A 12,053-nucleotide genomic window follows, 5' to 3' on the forward strand; every position below is an offset into this window, starting at 1 on the left:
CTGAGCTGACCCCGCAGGAACCGAGCAGTGACTCAACATCTCCTTTTGGGAGGTCCCCAGGAGCACTGCTTACACACGTGGCACCCAGAGATAGCACCCAGCCCGCCCAGCAGGGACCAGCATCGCTCCATCTATTGTCTCTTGTCTTTTGGAATTTAATTTCTGAAAGATAAAAACGTTAAATACTTCCTGCTTTGCAGAGAGACAAAGTTAACCCTGCAACACACCATAAAATTCTAAACCTCTTGGCCACTGCTGCTTAAATAATTAAACTGTGTAGTGACATTCAGCTATGTTAATATGCTAAGGTGACACAGCATAGCTCAGTGAATGCTACAAACCCAGGAACACTGGCACAAGCTATTAGCTATTCCAGTTGTTGTATTAAGGCAACCACAGCCAGTGCCAAACACAGAGCCAGCTGGCCAGGGAGGAACACAAAGCCAAAACCCAGAACAGCAAGTTCCACTGAGGTCATACCATATCACACACAAAAAAAAAAAAAAAAAAAAAGGATTGGCCAAGGGCATCCTTACTACTCAGAAATTTAAAAAGCAGCTGCTGGCTGCACTGGAAAGTTAACCAGGAGAAAAGCTTGTGAGAAACAAGAGCCCTGCAGCAGCCCAGGCCCAGGCTTGCTCTCACACAGCCCCTCTTCTCCTGAGGCTAAATGATGCAGCTTCACATACCAAACAGCTTGGCCTTTCCAAGCAACTCATGATCTAAAAATTTCAGTGATTTCTCTTACAGCAGAATTCTCCACTGTAACAGAATTCTGCAGCTGCTGCAACTGCCAGAACCCCCCTCAGCCTCCACACAATTCAGAAATGAAGACATTGCTGCTGCCTTTCTAGAGGATCACGGCTACACTTCATCCCTAAGTCTGGGCAGTCATTAAAGTGTGCTCATGTCCCACATTCAGAGGGACAAATATAGCAACAGGACATGAACAAGAACAAAGACTCCTTTACCATTCCCTACAAGTAGGTCTGAAAGAAAAAGAAAAAGAAAAAAAGAAAGAATGCCTCCCTTTCTCCACCTCCCAACATCACATCAAGTTGTAATATATGGAACAGAGCACAGAACTGCAGCATCACTGCTTTGTAGGGCTCCAGAATAGGAGACCAAATCCTTATTATGACTTTAATGTCATTTTATCATTTCACAACCATTTAAGGGTTCTCCTCACCATTCAGGACATTCATCACCAGTTGTGTTTCTTAAAAAAAAAAAAAAAAAAAAAGAGAAGCAATAAGTTTACTGAAGTTCTGTATTGTATGGGGTTTTAACCTGTCTTTATTTCAGTAATCTTGACTATTAATCTAATGCAGATGAGGATAGAGAGACATTTTCCACTACTCTAAACGCAATCATTAAATGACACTGCACAGAACATGTGTGGAAAGACCAAAACTCCAGTGCATATTCCACCAGTTGCTTTGAATCATTTTTGTTGCTTCATTTCCCTCAGGCTCTGGGGATCCTGCAGGCATTCACTTCACTACAGAGCTCAGAATTTGCACCATCCTGCAGGAAACATAACACTGCCAGACCATGCCAGTGACATGCAGGATGCCCTTCTCCAAGAAAGACTCTCACTACGTTGACATTTAAAATTGATACGCTGGAGCTGAAGTTCCATCTCACAAAGGTCAGCCAGTGTCATTATCACTGCAAAGAGGACAACACTTTAAGCTGAATAAACCCAACACCCACCAGGCTGCTCCAGTTTGCTGTACAAAAATCAATCCTGGGAGAACATCCCAAGACTGCATCTCTCAAGAGTCATCTGCCAGGCCCTTTATGTACATGAACATACAGCCATGCTTGCCTAATCCACAATGGTTTGTTTAGATGCAAGGTAAACTTATGCAAGAGTGAGAATCTCTTGTAGATATCTGCACCTATCACTTCCAATCTACCCCTCTGATCACACTGGACATGCCTGGCCAATTCAAAGCATTTATCACACTCAGACATGTCTGACAACCAGAGACCAAGTGTGAGTGAAGGTGTTCACCACCATGGTGCAAGATTCCCCAGCCTCCAGCATCCCTCTCTGTATGAGCTCTGGGTCCAGGCAGTGACACAAGGCAGCCAGAGTGCCAGCCCTGCCATTCCCTGTCACAGCACAACCTCCAGCCCAGCAAAGCTCTCACTTTAGGAGGCTGCTGGCCAAGTCTATTAATAACCAACACTCCACTGAGAAGTCTGCTTCTGCCAAAGCCAGGCCTTGTATTTCTTCTCAAAGCCTTTGCAGCAGCTCTCAGGAACTCATTTGACTGATTACAAAGAGTTCATTTGGGTGCCTAAGTCAGAGAAGACAACCAAACAGAATTCACACCAACTCGCCCACTTCTGACAGATTTCAAGGCTTTATCTACAACTACATCACTGACCTACAGCCCTGCTCTTGCCCCAGGTTTCCCAAGAGCATGAGAACAGGGCCTTTGTCAAACCATGCATTTCATAACTTACAAAGGTCAAGCACAGGCCTCCACTCCTCACCAAATACTGTTTTTTGGTGGCTAGTTTAACACACATTATACATAAATGCATATTTAACATGTTCTTGAAAGCAGTTTCACCTTGTGTTAAAGTGGTTCAGAGTATCCAAGTTTGTTCCTTGGGACTAGTCAGGATGTTGGTGGTTGAGAAGCTGTTGGAAAATGCCTTTCAACAGAAGGAAAGGTACCAAGGGGAATTTCAAACTCTAACACTGCTTTATTTGTTTGATAGGGCTGGAAGCCTTGCTCAACACCTCACGATGAATTACAGAGCTAAAAGCTCCACAACTGCCCCAGCAGGATTCCAGAGACACAAACCATAAAGATGTTCTATCTAAATGGGTACAGTTTGGAGCGATAATTCAGACAGATTACAGAACACTATTAGAATTTTGCTCTTATTATCATAAACAAACTTCTGAAATAACTTCTTATCATCAACAATGAAAACTCAGGTGCTCCTTTACCAGATGATTGTGAATAGAAAAAAGGTGAATGCAGCACACAGAAAAGATTCCCTGCTTCCTCTGCCCATTAAAGGTAACGAGATTATAGTACCTTACACATAGTATAGTGAAGAGTAGTCAAAAGGATGGGAGAAAAAAATAGTTACAGAAATAAAGACCCTGAAAGGAAGAATTCAAGTATGTTATGACAGAAGATCAAGTATTGATCAGAAATAAGATTAAACCTTTTTATGCTTGCAGCTGCTACCAGAGAAAGTGTTTCTCAATCCATCCATGGAGTCACCTGCTATAGAGCTAACTTACCAGCTATCCCAGAACAGCATAGATGCAGTGCTCTCCAACAGCTGGAAGAGGCTGAGACATGCAGGTAAAAAGCAGAGGCACACAGAGGAAAAGCTTGAAGCAAAGAGCCTGGCTGCAGCAGTGCAGTTATGCTTTCTTGCCACACACGAAAAATGAAAAATAGAACTCATGTGGGAGTTTGGACACTGAGAACTTGGAGATGAAAGAGGAGATAGCAGGTGAAAAAGAAGAGGTGGTGAAAACAAATGTGTGGTTTCAGCAGCATGGGAGCTGATGCTCCCCCCCAAGTCTGTGTCAGTATTTTAATGAGAGAAGCAAGAAAGCAGCAGTAAGAGGAGATGGACTGTTCCAGTGGTGGATGTAATTGCCCAGAACCAGACTATTCCTTTACAGAGTAGAACAAGAAAGCCCTTAAAAATTCTTCACGTGGTTATCACTTTACTGCTCAAGCAAAGTGAAATATGTGAATTGCTTCACGCCAGCCTGCACAAACAAGGGTTTCCTGGACATGCTGACTGATCTGGCACACTGTACTCCTCAAGTGCTTTAAAGACAACAACATGAGTTAAAAAAAATGTACCATTTACATGAGCAAATTCCACCTCAAAGGACATCTGAGGACAATCTCTTCTCCCACCCTGCCATGGAAGGCCACCTCTAGAGCAGAAGGCAGCAATTTTCCAAGAATTCTACAAAGGGTTTTATCTCAGTGAGGACTCCCAAGCACTGAAGGTGCCAATATATTGACCATTTTCTTTTCAAGTTGCAGCCCTAAACTAGTATTGTTACCACAAGGACTTTTAGCCTACTGAAGCAGGGAGATCAGCAACTCACCCTCACATTATGAGCATTAATATTTTCTCCATCTGTCTCCCAAACTTTAGAAGGCAACACCCTTATCAAGTGTACTGTTGCATGGAAGGAAAAACAAAAGTTACCAAGTAATTTACAATTGCAAGCAATCCACGTGATTTATGCCTAAATCAGTTGCCAAACACCATGTCCAATACATCAGAAATGCTTTCATCTTGACACGTAAGCACTTCTCTCCAGCATGACTTCACATCAGTTATCCCCAGCATCAAGATGCCACTATTAGCTAAGGATGGGGCAGAAAAAAGAGTTATTAATAGAACTGCCTGGGAAACAGGAAGTTTATTTGGTTTTCCTAAAAATGACACAATGCAGAAATTTCCAGTCAGCTCTTTCAGGGCTGTTTCAAGAGTTTTTGAACTCTGCATCCTCATTCTGAACGGGCACTTTGGGCACTGCTGGAGGGGATGCTCTGCAACACCAACAATGCCTCACAAACCCCATTCATCCAACCTGCAGCTTCCTGCATGGAGGAAGAGAAGGAAGAGGAAGCAAAGGGTCAGGAAACAATACAGACAGACAAGGGTCTCAGCAGAAAGACAGGATTGTTAAGCAGCATCCAGACAGTGCTTCCCTCCAGCAGAACAGTTCCAGGCCCTGCAGAATGGTTCCTCCTGGCTGCTCCCTCAACGTGGTGAGCAAAGAAACTGCTGAGAAGTGAAAATGCATTTTGTTTCACAGTGCATCCTCCTTCTGCAGAGAGCATCAGGCTGGATTGAGTAACATGCCTGGGAAGAAAAGGGAGTGCAAATGGAGGCAGGAATGCAGGTGTAAGCACAGAACATTCTGGTGGGCAAGAATGTAGCCTGAGGTAAGAAATTCAGCACCCAGGGGTGGCAGCAGGTCAGCATTTCACAGGGCATGCACAGCTGATTTCCAGGGTATAATCAGGTTTCATTCCCCAAATGCACACTGCAGGAAATCACCATGGCACTAATGTTATTTTTAGAAACAGCACAACTAAACCACTCACAAGATCCTCACTGCCAAAGAATTCTCATCCTCTAAAGGAGCAAGGAAGATGCCAACCAAAAAGCAACAAAACCAACAAAAAGCAACTGTGTCCAGTTCTGGGCCCCTCAGCTCAGGAAGGAGATTGAGGTCCTGGAGCAGGTCCAAAGGAGGCAACTGGGCTGGTGAAGGGACTCGAGCACAGACCCTATGAGGAGAGGCTGAGGGAGCTGGGGGTGTTCAGGCTGGAGAAGAGGAGGCTCAGGGGAGACCTCATCACTCTCTACAACTCCCTGAAAGGAGGTTGGAGCCAGGGGGGGGTTGGGCTCTTTTCCCAGGCAACTCTCAGCAAGACAAGAGGGCAGGGTCTCAAGTTGTGCCAGGGGAGGTTTAGGTTGGAGATTAGAAAGAATTTCTTTCTGGAGAGGGTGCTCAGGCATTGGAATGGGCTGCCCAGGGAAGTAGTGGATTCTTCGTGTCTGGAGATCTTTCCAAAGAGCCTGGATGTGGCACTCAGTGCCATGGGCTGGGAACTGCAGTGGGAGTGGATTAAGGGTTGGATTTGATGATCTCTGAGGTCCCTTCCAACCCAGCCAATTCTATGATTTTATGATAAAAAATTAAGATAGTGGAGACTCAAAGTCAGACAGGAGCAAGCAGCTCTGGAAAGGGGAGACAAATGTCATTAAAGCACTCAAATAAATAGGGGCACCACTCCCAGAACAGGGACATGGGAAGAAGTGCCACTTGAAGCAGATGTCTTTCCAGTGATTTAGGAGTTATCCTTTAACTCTTCTTCCTCCCTGCACATGGCACATCCCAAATTGCACCCACGTGTTTATCTGCCATCCTCCCAGGGCATTCAGCTTTTTTACAGCCCTGAATAAAAACTACCAGCAACTGCAGGGACAAACTGCACTGAGGACAGGCCCATTCCAGATATAAATTGCAGTAATTAAAGTTAAATAAAGAGCAACATCACGCTGACCCTTGAAGCCCAGAACCCTCAGTGAACAGCACCACACAGAGAACCTGACCACAGCTCTCATGGTAGGAGCCCAGGAGCTCTGTGTTTCACATACTCCACGTACAACCTGCACAGATGCAGCCTTCCTGCATTTTAAGATATTTTAAAGCCCTTAGGGTTCATACAAGCCATCTTGGGCAAGAAAACCGAGCAGCAGCAACACGGTGCTCAACAGGCTCATGTGAGGAAATGCCACAACACAATGAAAGTGCTCGCCAGCCTCCCAGCACCTCTTCCTTCCAAAAAGCTTTCCACAAGTGTCAGTAAGCACGCACCCTTCCTCACCCTTCACCTGCAGGAAGAGGATTTTTTTTTGACGGTTCTTCCTGTCTAAAACACAAGTTTTCGGTCTCAGATTTCCACAGTTTACATCCTACCCGCCTACAGGTGGTGACCAGGACGTTTCTCCGGGTGCAGTCAGCGGGGATGCTGCAGGGGAACCCCCCCAAAACGCCCCAAGGAGCGGATCTGCCCCGGCACCCACGCACCCAGCAAGCTCCTGCTGCCACCACCGACCTCCCGGCTCTTCTCCCCCGGCCCAGACGCCCTTAACGGGTCCGTAGAACCCAGATCCCGGTCCTGGAAAGGGCGAGCCCCGCGGTACGGAACCAGGAGCAGAGAAGGGTATGGAAGAGGGTGAAAGGGACAGCGGACCCTCCCTCACCCAAAGAAGCTGTGTCTGGAACCCGGCCCCACCCTGCCCCACCGGACCCCTCCCGCCCCTCACCAGCAGGTCCAGCTCGGTTCGGTGCAGCCCCAGGCGGCCCAGACCGACGGCCAAGTCGTGGATGCAGAGCGCGCCGTCGCGGTTCACGTCGAGCTTCTGGAAGAGGGCGCGAAGCCGCCGGTCCTGTTCGGAGGCCTCGCACAGAGCCCGCCCGCAGGAGCCCACGCTCCCGCCGCTGCTCCCGCCGCTGCTCCCGCCGCCCTCCGCCCCTGAGCCGGGGGCCGTGCCGGGAGCCCGGTGGGAGCCGCAAGGGCAGAGAACGCCGCTCACCACCGGGGCAGCCAGCGAGCGCCGCGCTCCCGGCATGGTGCTGGTGGTGCTGGCGGTGTGGTTGTTCTGGTGGTGCTGGTGGTTCTGGTGCTGGTGCCGCCCGTTCCTCACGCCCCCGGCACCGGCAAATGGCGCCGCTTCCGCCCCCGGAGCCGACACGGGGCGCTTCCGCCTTCGCGCCACACGCCGCCGGCACCACGTGACTCCCCGACCCGACCAATGGCAGCGCCCCGCACTCTGGCGTCAGCCGACACGCCCTCAACCACGCCCTAGACCCCTGCGTGCTGCCTGTCAAAGGGGACGCCTTCGTCTGCACCAATCAGCGAGTCCGGAGGGAGCGGGACGAGAGGCCTGGATAGGATTCCATTGGTTAAGGGCTGGGGGAGGCAGGGATAAAGCTGCACCGCCTCCAATCAGATCGCGGAGCGAAGGCACTTTGAGCTTGACGGACGTGGCTCGGATCCGGTAGCGTCCAAAGCCGGGGGCGCTCCGAGTTGACGGGCGGGAGAAACACCCAATGGGAGTAGAGCGGGGAAACTGAGGGGCTGGGCCTGACGCAGGCTCAGTGGCCTGGGACCAGCGGGGAGGCGGGACGGGCAGCGAGGGCGGCCAATCACAGCGCGACGCTGCCCGCGGGAGGCTGGACTTACACCTGACGGACAGGCGCGCTGCCCAATCAGGCGAGGCGGGAAAGGGGGCTGATTCTGGAAGCCATTACGCCAGTGTCGCAGGGCGGAGGCCGTTGAGCGGGGTTTGCTGGGTGGCTGCGGTACGCAATTTGCGTATCGTTGGCGGTATCAAGGGGGGAGCAGGGGGGGAAGGAATCCTCCGGGCCCTGAGGGGCCGCGGGGCCCCCCTGTTGTCCCCGGTCCCGGGGGTGAGCAGGCCTGGGGGGCCCTGCCGCCCCTCGGCCCTGCCCAGCATCCCCCAGGCCCCCCTTGGGCCCGCTCGGCCCCCCTTGGCCTGCAGGTGCCCCCCAGAGCCACCCCCGCCATCACCCCACCTCATGGCCATGGCGTCGCCCCCGGCGCCCCCAGCCAAGAAGCGGAAGATGAACTTCTCGGAGCGGGAGGTGGAGATCATCGTGGAGGAGCTGGAGCGAGGCAAGCACCTCCTCATCAACCACTTCAACGCAGGGGTGCCCCTGGCCGCCAAGGCCGCCGCCTGGCACGACATCCTGCGCCGCGTCAACGCCGTCGCCACCTGCCACCGGGAGCTGCCCGAGGTCAAGAAGAAGTGGTCGGACCTGAAGACCGAGGTGCGACGGAAAGTGGCCCAGGTCCGGGCTGCCATGGAAGGGGGAGGCGAGAGCCAGAACGGCAACGGCAACGGGCCCGAGGGTGAAGACCCAACGGGGAGTGCGACGGCCCCGGTTATCCTCACCCCCATGCAGCAACGCATCTGCAACCTCCTGGGGGAAGCCACCATCATCAGTCTGCCCAGTGGGGACTGCACTGCAGGTGACGGGACCGAGATCCCCATCACTGCGTCAGCCACCACGGTCACCCTGACCCAGAGTGAGTGCTGCACCTGCTGAAGATGCTCTGTGCTGAATTAGGAAGGTCGTACAAGGGGCCCTGGCTCCCCCACTGTGAGGAGGTCTAGAGCCCTGTGCAGGAAAGCTCCAGCAGAAAGACCTCCTCTGCGTGTCTGTGATGAAAATGCCATTCCCTGTGTGTCCTCATGCTGTGTGGGACTGGCTGCATGACATGCACCTATCAGTCAGCTCTGGTAGCTGGGCTCAGCCATAAGAACAAGGGAAGCCCATATCCTTTGCACCTTGGAGATTGTTTAGTACCCCTCTCTGGGGACCAAAGCAGGGGGAATAAAACATCTCCAAGGCTGAATCTTCATTCTGCCCCAAAGAGCAGCTGTCCTTCTGACAAGTGCCATTCTGGGTATTGTCTTTGCCCTTATGTAAGTTGGTTAATGCCACTGGGAAAGATTGTTCTGAGCTGGAGTTTGAGAAATTGTTTTGTCTGGACAGATAAGGCATGTCCAATTCCTTTGGACTGTACAGTCTAGAAGGAAGCTCAAGTGTGGGTGGAGCAGACTTAACTAGGCCATTCTGTGCACTGCTGTTCCCTGGGTGTTATCTCACCGAGCAGGCAGTGTTCCTCTGATACTCCTTGAACAGTCACACAGATAAAAATTATATCTCAGCTCCTTCTTACCCCCTTTCTGCCCTTTGTTCTCAGTTCCAGCAGAGACCACGTACCACAGCCTGGAAGATGGAGTTGTGGAGTACTGCACGACCGAAGCCCCCACCACGGTCACCACGGAGGCACCTCTGGAGATGATGGCCCACCAGCACGAGGTGGCTGCCAAGCCCCAGGAGCTGAAGAGCCGCATTGCTCTGAACTCAGCCAAGCTCCTGCAGGAGCAGCGAGTGACCAACTTGCACGTCAAGGAGATTGCCCAGCACCTGGAGCAGCAGAATGATTTGCTCCAGATGATCCGTCGCTCCCAGGAGGTGCAGGCGTGCGCCCAGGAGCGCCAGGCCCAGGCCATGGAGGGGACACAGGCAGCACTGAGTGCCCTGATCCAGGTCCTGCGCCCCATGATCAAGGATTTCCGTCGGTTTTTGCAGAGCAACACACCCAGCCCATCAGTCACTGCTGACCCCAGCCAGACGGGGCAGCAGGATGGCCTGATCCAGTGAAAGGAAGGATGGGATGGCTCTCTCTCAGAAAAAAAACCCTGCCTGTGCTGCTGGGGGACAGTGGGAGTGAGGGGTGCTAACTCTGGTCAATGTGAAGCAGCTTGCCTTGGAGTCTTGCTGAGCCTAAACAGCTTTTTTTTCCTCTGCTAATCTCATGCTAATCTGCCTTTTCAGACTCATCATACAGAGCCATAGCAGGATGTATAATAAGACAGGAACTTAACATCAGTTGCTTTAGTTCCTTGAATAATAGATTTATATATATATATATATATAAAGAGACAGTTATTTTTTTATTTCTGTGTGGAAAAAACTCTCATGAGTATGACAACTCTCTCGAGATCTATAGCCTTTAACTGACTTCTAAGCTGGTGAGTCTCATTGTGATATCACAGTCCTGCATCTGGCAAGGTACAGTTATCCCAAACCCTAGTGCACAGCAGTGAATGCATTTCTGGCTCCTGCTGAAAGCATTTATTGGAAACATGGCACCAGATCTGGTAAAACCAGGTAACAAGTAAGGATCCTGCTCATGGATCTGGACATCCAGCCCACACAGACCAGCACCAGCACAGTTTAAATCCCAATCACATCCCCTGAGGATATAAAGGGGATTAAAATAGTGCTCTGTCTGCGTGCAGTCATGAAATTTCACTATAAACTTGGCAAATGTGATGAAAAATTCATGTCCTTGTTATCAGATACTCTCCTGGGATACAGATCAGGAGCAATGTGTTACCTGGCTCTGTGGAGTAATGCACAAGGACCTAGATGAGTTTCAGTTGGGTGTAGCAGGTGAAACTCCACCTCTGTCTCATCTGCATAGTTTGTCACCTCTCTAATACCTCCATCCATCAAAGCAGAGCTGGCCTGCAGTGCCCCTCCAGCCACACAGCAGTTCCCAACACTCAGGAGTTTGGTAGCTGCTGGTTGGGTGAATTTTGGAGCAGTTCTTGGTTGTGCTGCTGGGGGTGGTGTTTGTCCTGTTCTTGTTAGGAGCTGGAAGCAAGCACAGCTGATCTTTGTCAGTTTGCTAGCTGGCTTCTGGGGGCATTCTGAGACAGGGGGCTGAGGTTCACCTCACTATTTCCTTACTGTTGTACAGGGTAAAACATCTGTAGCCACTTCTCTCTCCTTTGAGGTGTTCAGGCTGGGTCCTCAGTGAGAAAGCTTCATTTCACAGGATGCTGAATGTGAGTCTCACAGGCTTGCAGTAATTTCATAAACTTTTAGGTGAAAAGAAAGGTCCACTTGTGTGTGCATGGAAGCAAACTTCAGGAGAAAAAAAAAAGAAGGAAGCATAATTCTTCTCCTCGTACCTTGCAACGTGTGCCACATGTAACAGGCTTGTTGCTTGCCAGGTTTTATTTTGAAATGGACATTTTTCAGGGCTGGTATTTGCTTGCTCTTAAATTGCTTTCAGGGCTGAGCCATGGTGAGAAACAACTGATGAGAAAGTGAATTTGCACAATCAAATTAAAACTTTACCCAGCCTTTTATGAGGGGGATGCTGACAAGGGACCTTGGTTGGAGCAGTAGGTGGAGAGGCTGCTGCTGCCTGTGTCTGGTCTTCACTCACCTCCTCTCATCTCCAGATCTGATGGAAGAGAAAGGGACAGCCCAGCAAGAAGGGTTCAGCCCCTGGAAGGCTCCTGACCCTTCAGCACTGACACCCCAGCTCTGAGTCAGAGCAGCATCAGCCACATCTTCTCGCTGTGCTGTCACATCAGGAGCCCTCACCTGACTCTGCCTCTCAGACTTCATGGAATTAAACCAACTGTGCAGCTGAGATTTATTTTTAAAGTGAGAACTATGTCATATGTTTTGGTTTACCTCATTTCTGTAACGATCTCTCCTTTACAAATACAAATTTTAATAAAAAATATGTTTTTGGTAAAGAGGCTGTTGCCATTCATCAGCATGTTCCAGGGGGGAAATGAGATCAGGACCACACAAAATCCTGGCTGAGAAAAGGCCACAGAAAGCTGTGAGCAGCCACGTGTCATGGTAGCTTTTTCTCTTGTTTGTGCACTTTGTGGCCTTGTATTTACATAATTATGGTCATTTTTCAAATCACAGCTTTCCTTACCTTGGAGCACCAGTTATTTAACTGGCTATGATGGTTACTGAGCTATATTCATCTCCCAAGTGCTCAGTAGATGCCACAATGGTCTGGATTGATGGCTGAAGTACCAACCTTTAGCTGTAAATTGCAGTGTGCGTTTTTTTCAGTGACTAAGCAGGAGCTGTGTTACTGTTTCATAGG

The 12,053-nt window shown here is 50.1% G+C and overlaps 2 protein-coding genes across 2 annotated transcripts in view; one reads left to right on the top strand and one right to left on the bottom strand.

The window, feature by feature from the left end:
- The window catches only part of SLC25A25 (solute carrier family 25 member 25), a 26,082-nt gene extending 18,798 nt beyond the window's left edge, over window positions 1-7,284 (bottom strand). Inside the window, exon 1 of the mRNA XM_030461515.1 lies at window positions 6,856-7,284. Coding sequence (XP_030317375.1) covers window positions 6,856-7,161 — 306 coding nt within the window. The 5' untranslated portion in view covers window positions 7,162-7,284. The remainder of the gene's footprint in view (window positions 1-6,855) is intronic.
- A 548-nt stretch (window positions 7,285-7,832) lies between these two features.
- NAIF1 (nuclear apoptosis inducing factor 1) lies at window positions 7,833-11,681 on the top strand. The gene is made up of 2 exons (XM_008491517.2): window positions 7,833-8,642; window positions 9,324-11,681. The coding sequence occupies exons 1-2, from the start codon at window positions 8,132-8,134 to the stop codon at window positions 9,785-9,787; spliced, it is 975 nt and encodes a 324-aa protein (XP_008489739.2). The 5' UTR covers window positions 7,833-8,131; the 3' UTR covers window positions 9,788-11,681.
- Window positions 11,682-12,053: the final 372 nt, after the last annotated feature.

The sequence above is a fragment of the Calypte anna genome, chromosome 17, assembly GCF_003957555.1.
Source record: "Calypte anna isolate BGI_N300 chromosome 17, bCalAnn1_v1.p, whole genome shotgun sequence".
Classification (NCBI taxonomy): Eukaryota; Metazoa; Chordata; class Aves; order Apodiformes; family Trochilidae; genus Calypte; species Calypte anna.

What these genes read in the sequence shown, in the direction of transcription:
- NAIF1 (XM_008491517.2), top strand. Translation starts at nt 8,132, where the DNA reads ATGGCCATGGCGTCGCCCCCGGCGCCCCCAGCCAAGAAGCGGAAGATG. An exon ending in CACGGTCACCCTGACCCAGA is followed by an intron (nt 8,643 to 9,323) that starts GTGAGTGCTGCA and finishes CTTTGTTCTCAG; the next exon opens with TTCCAGCAGAGACCACGTAC.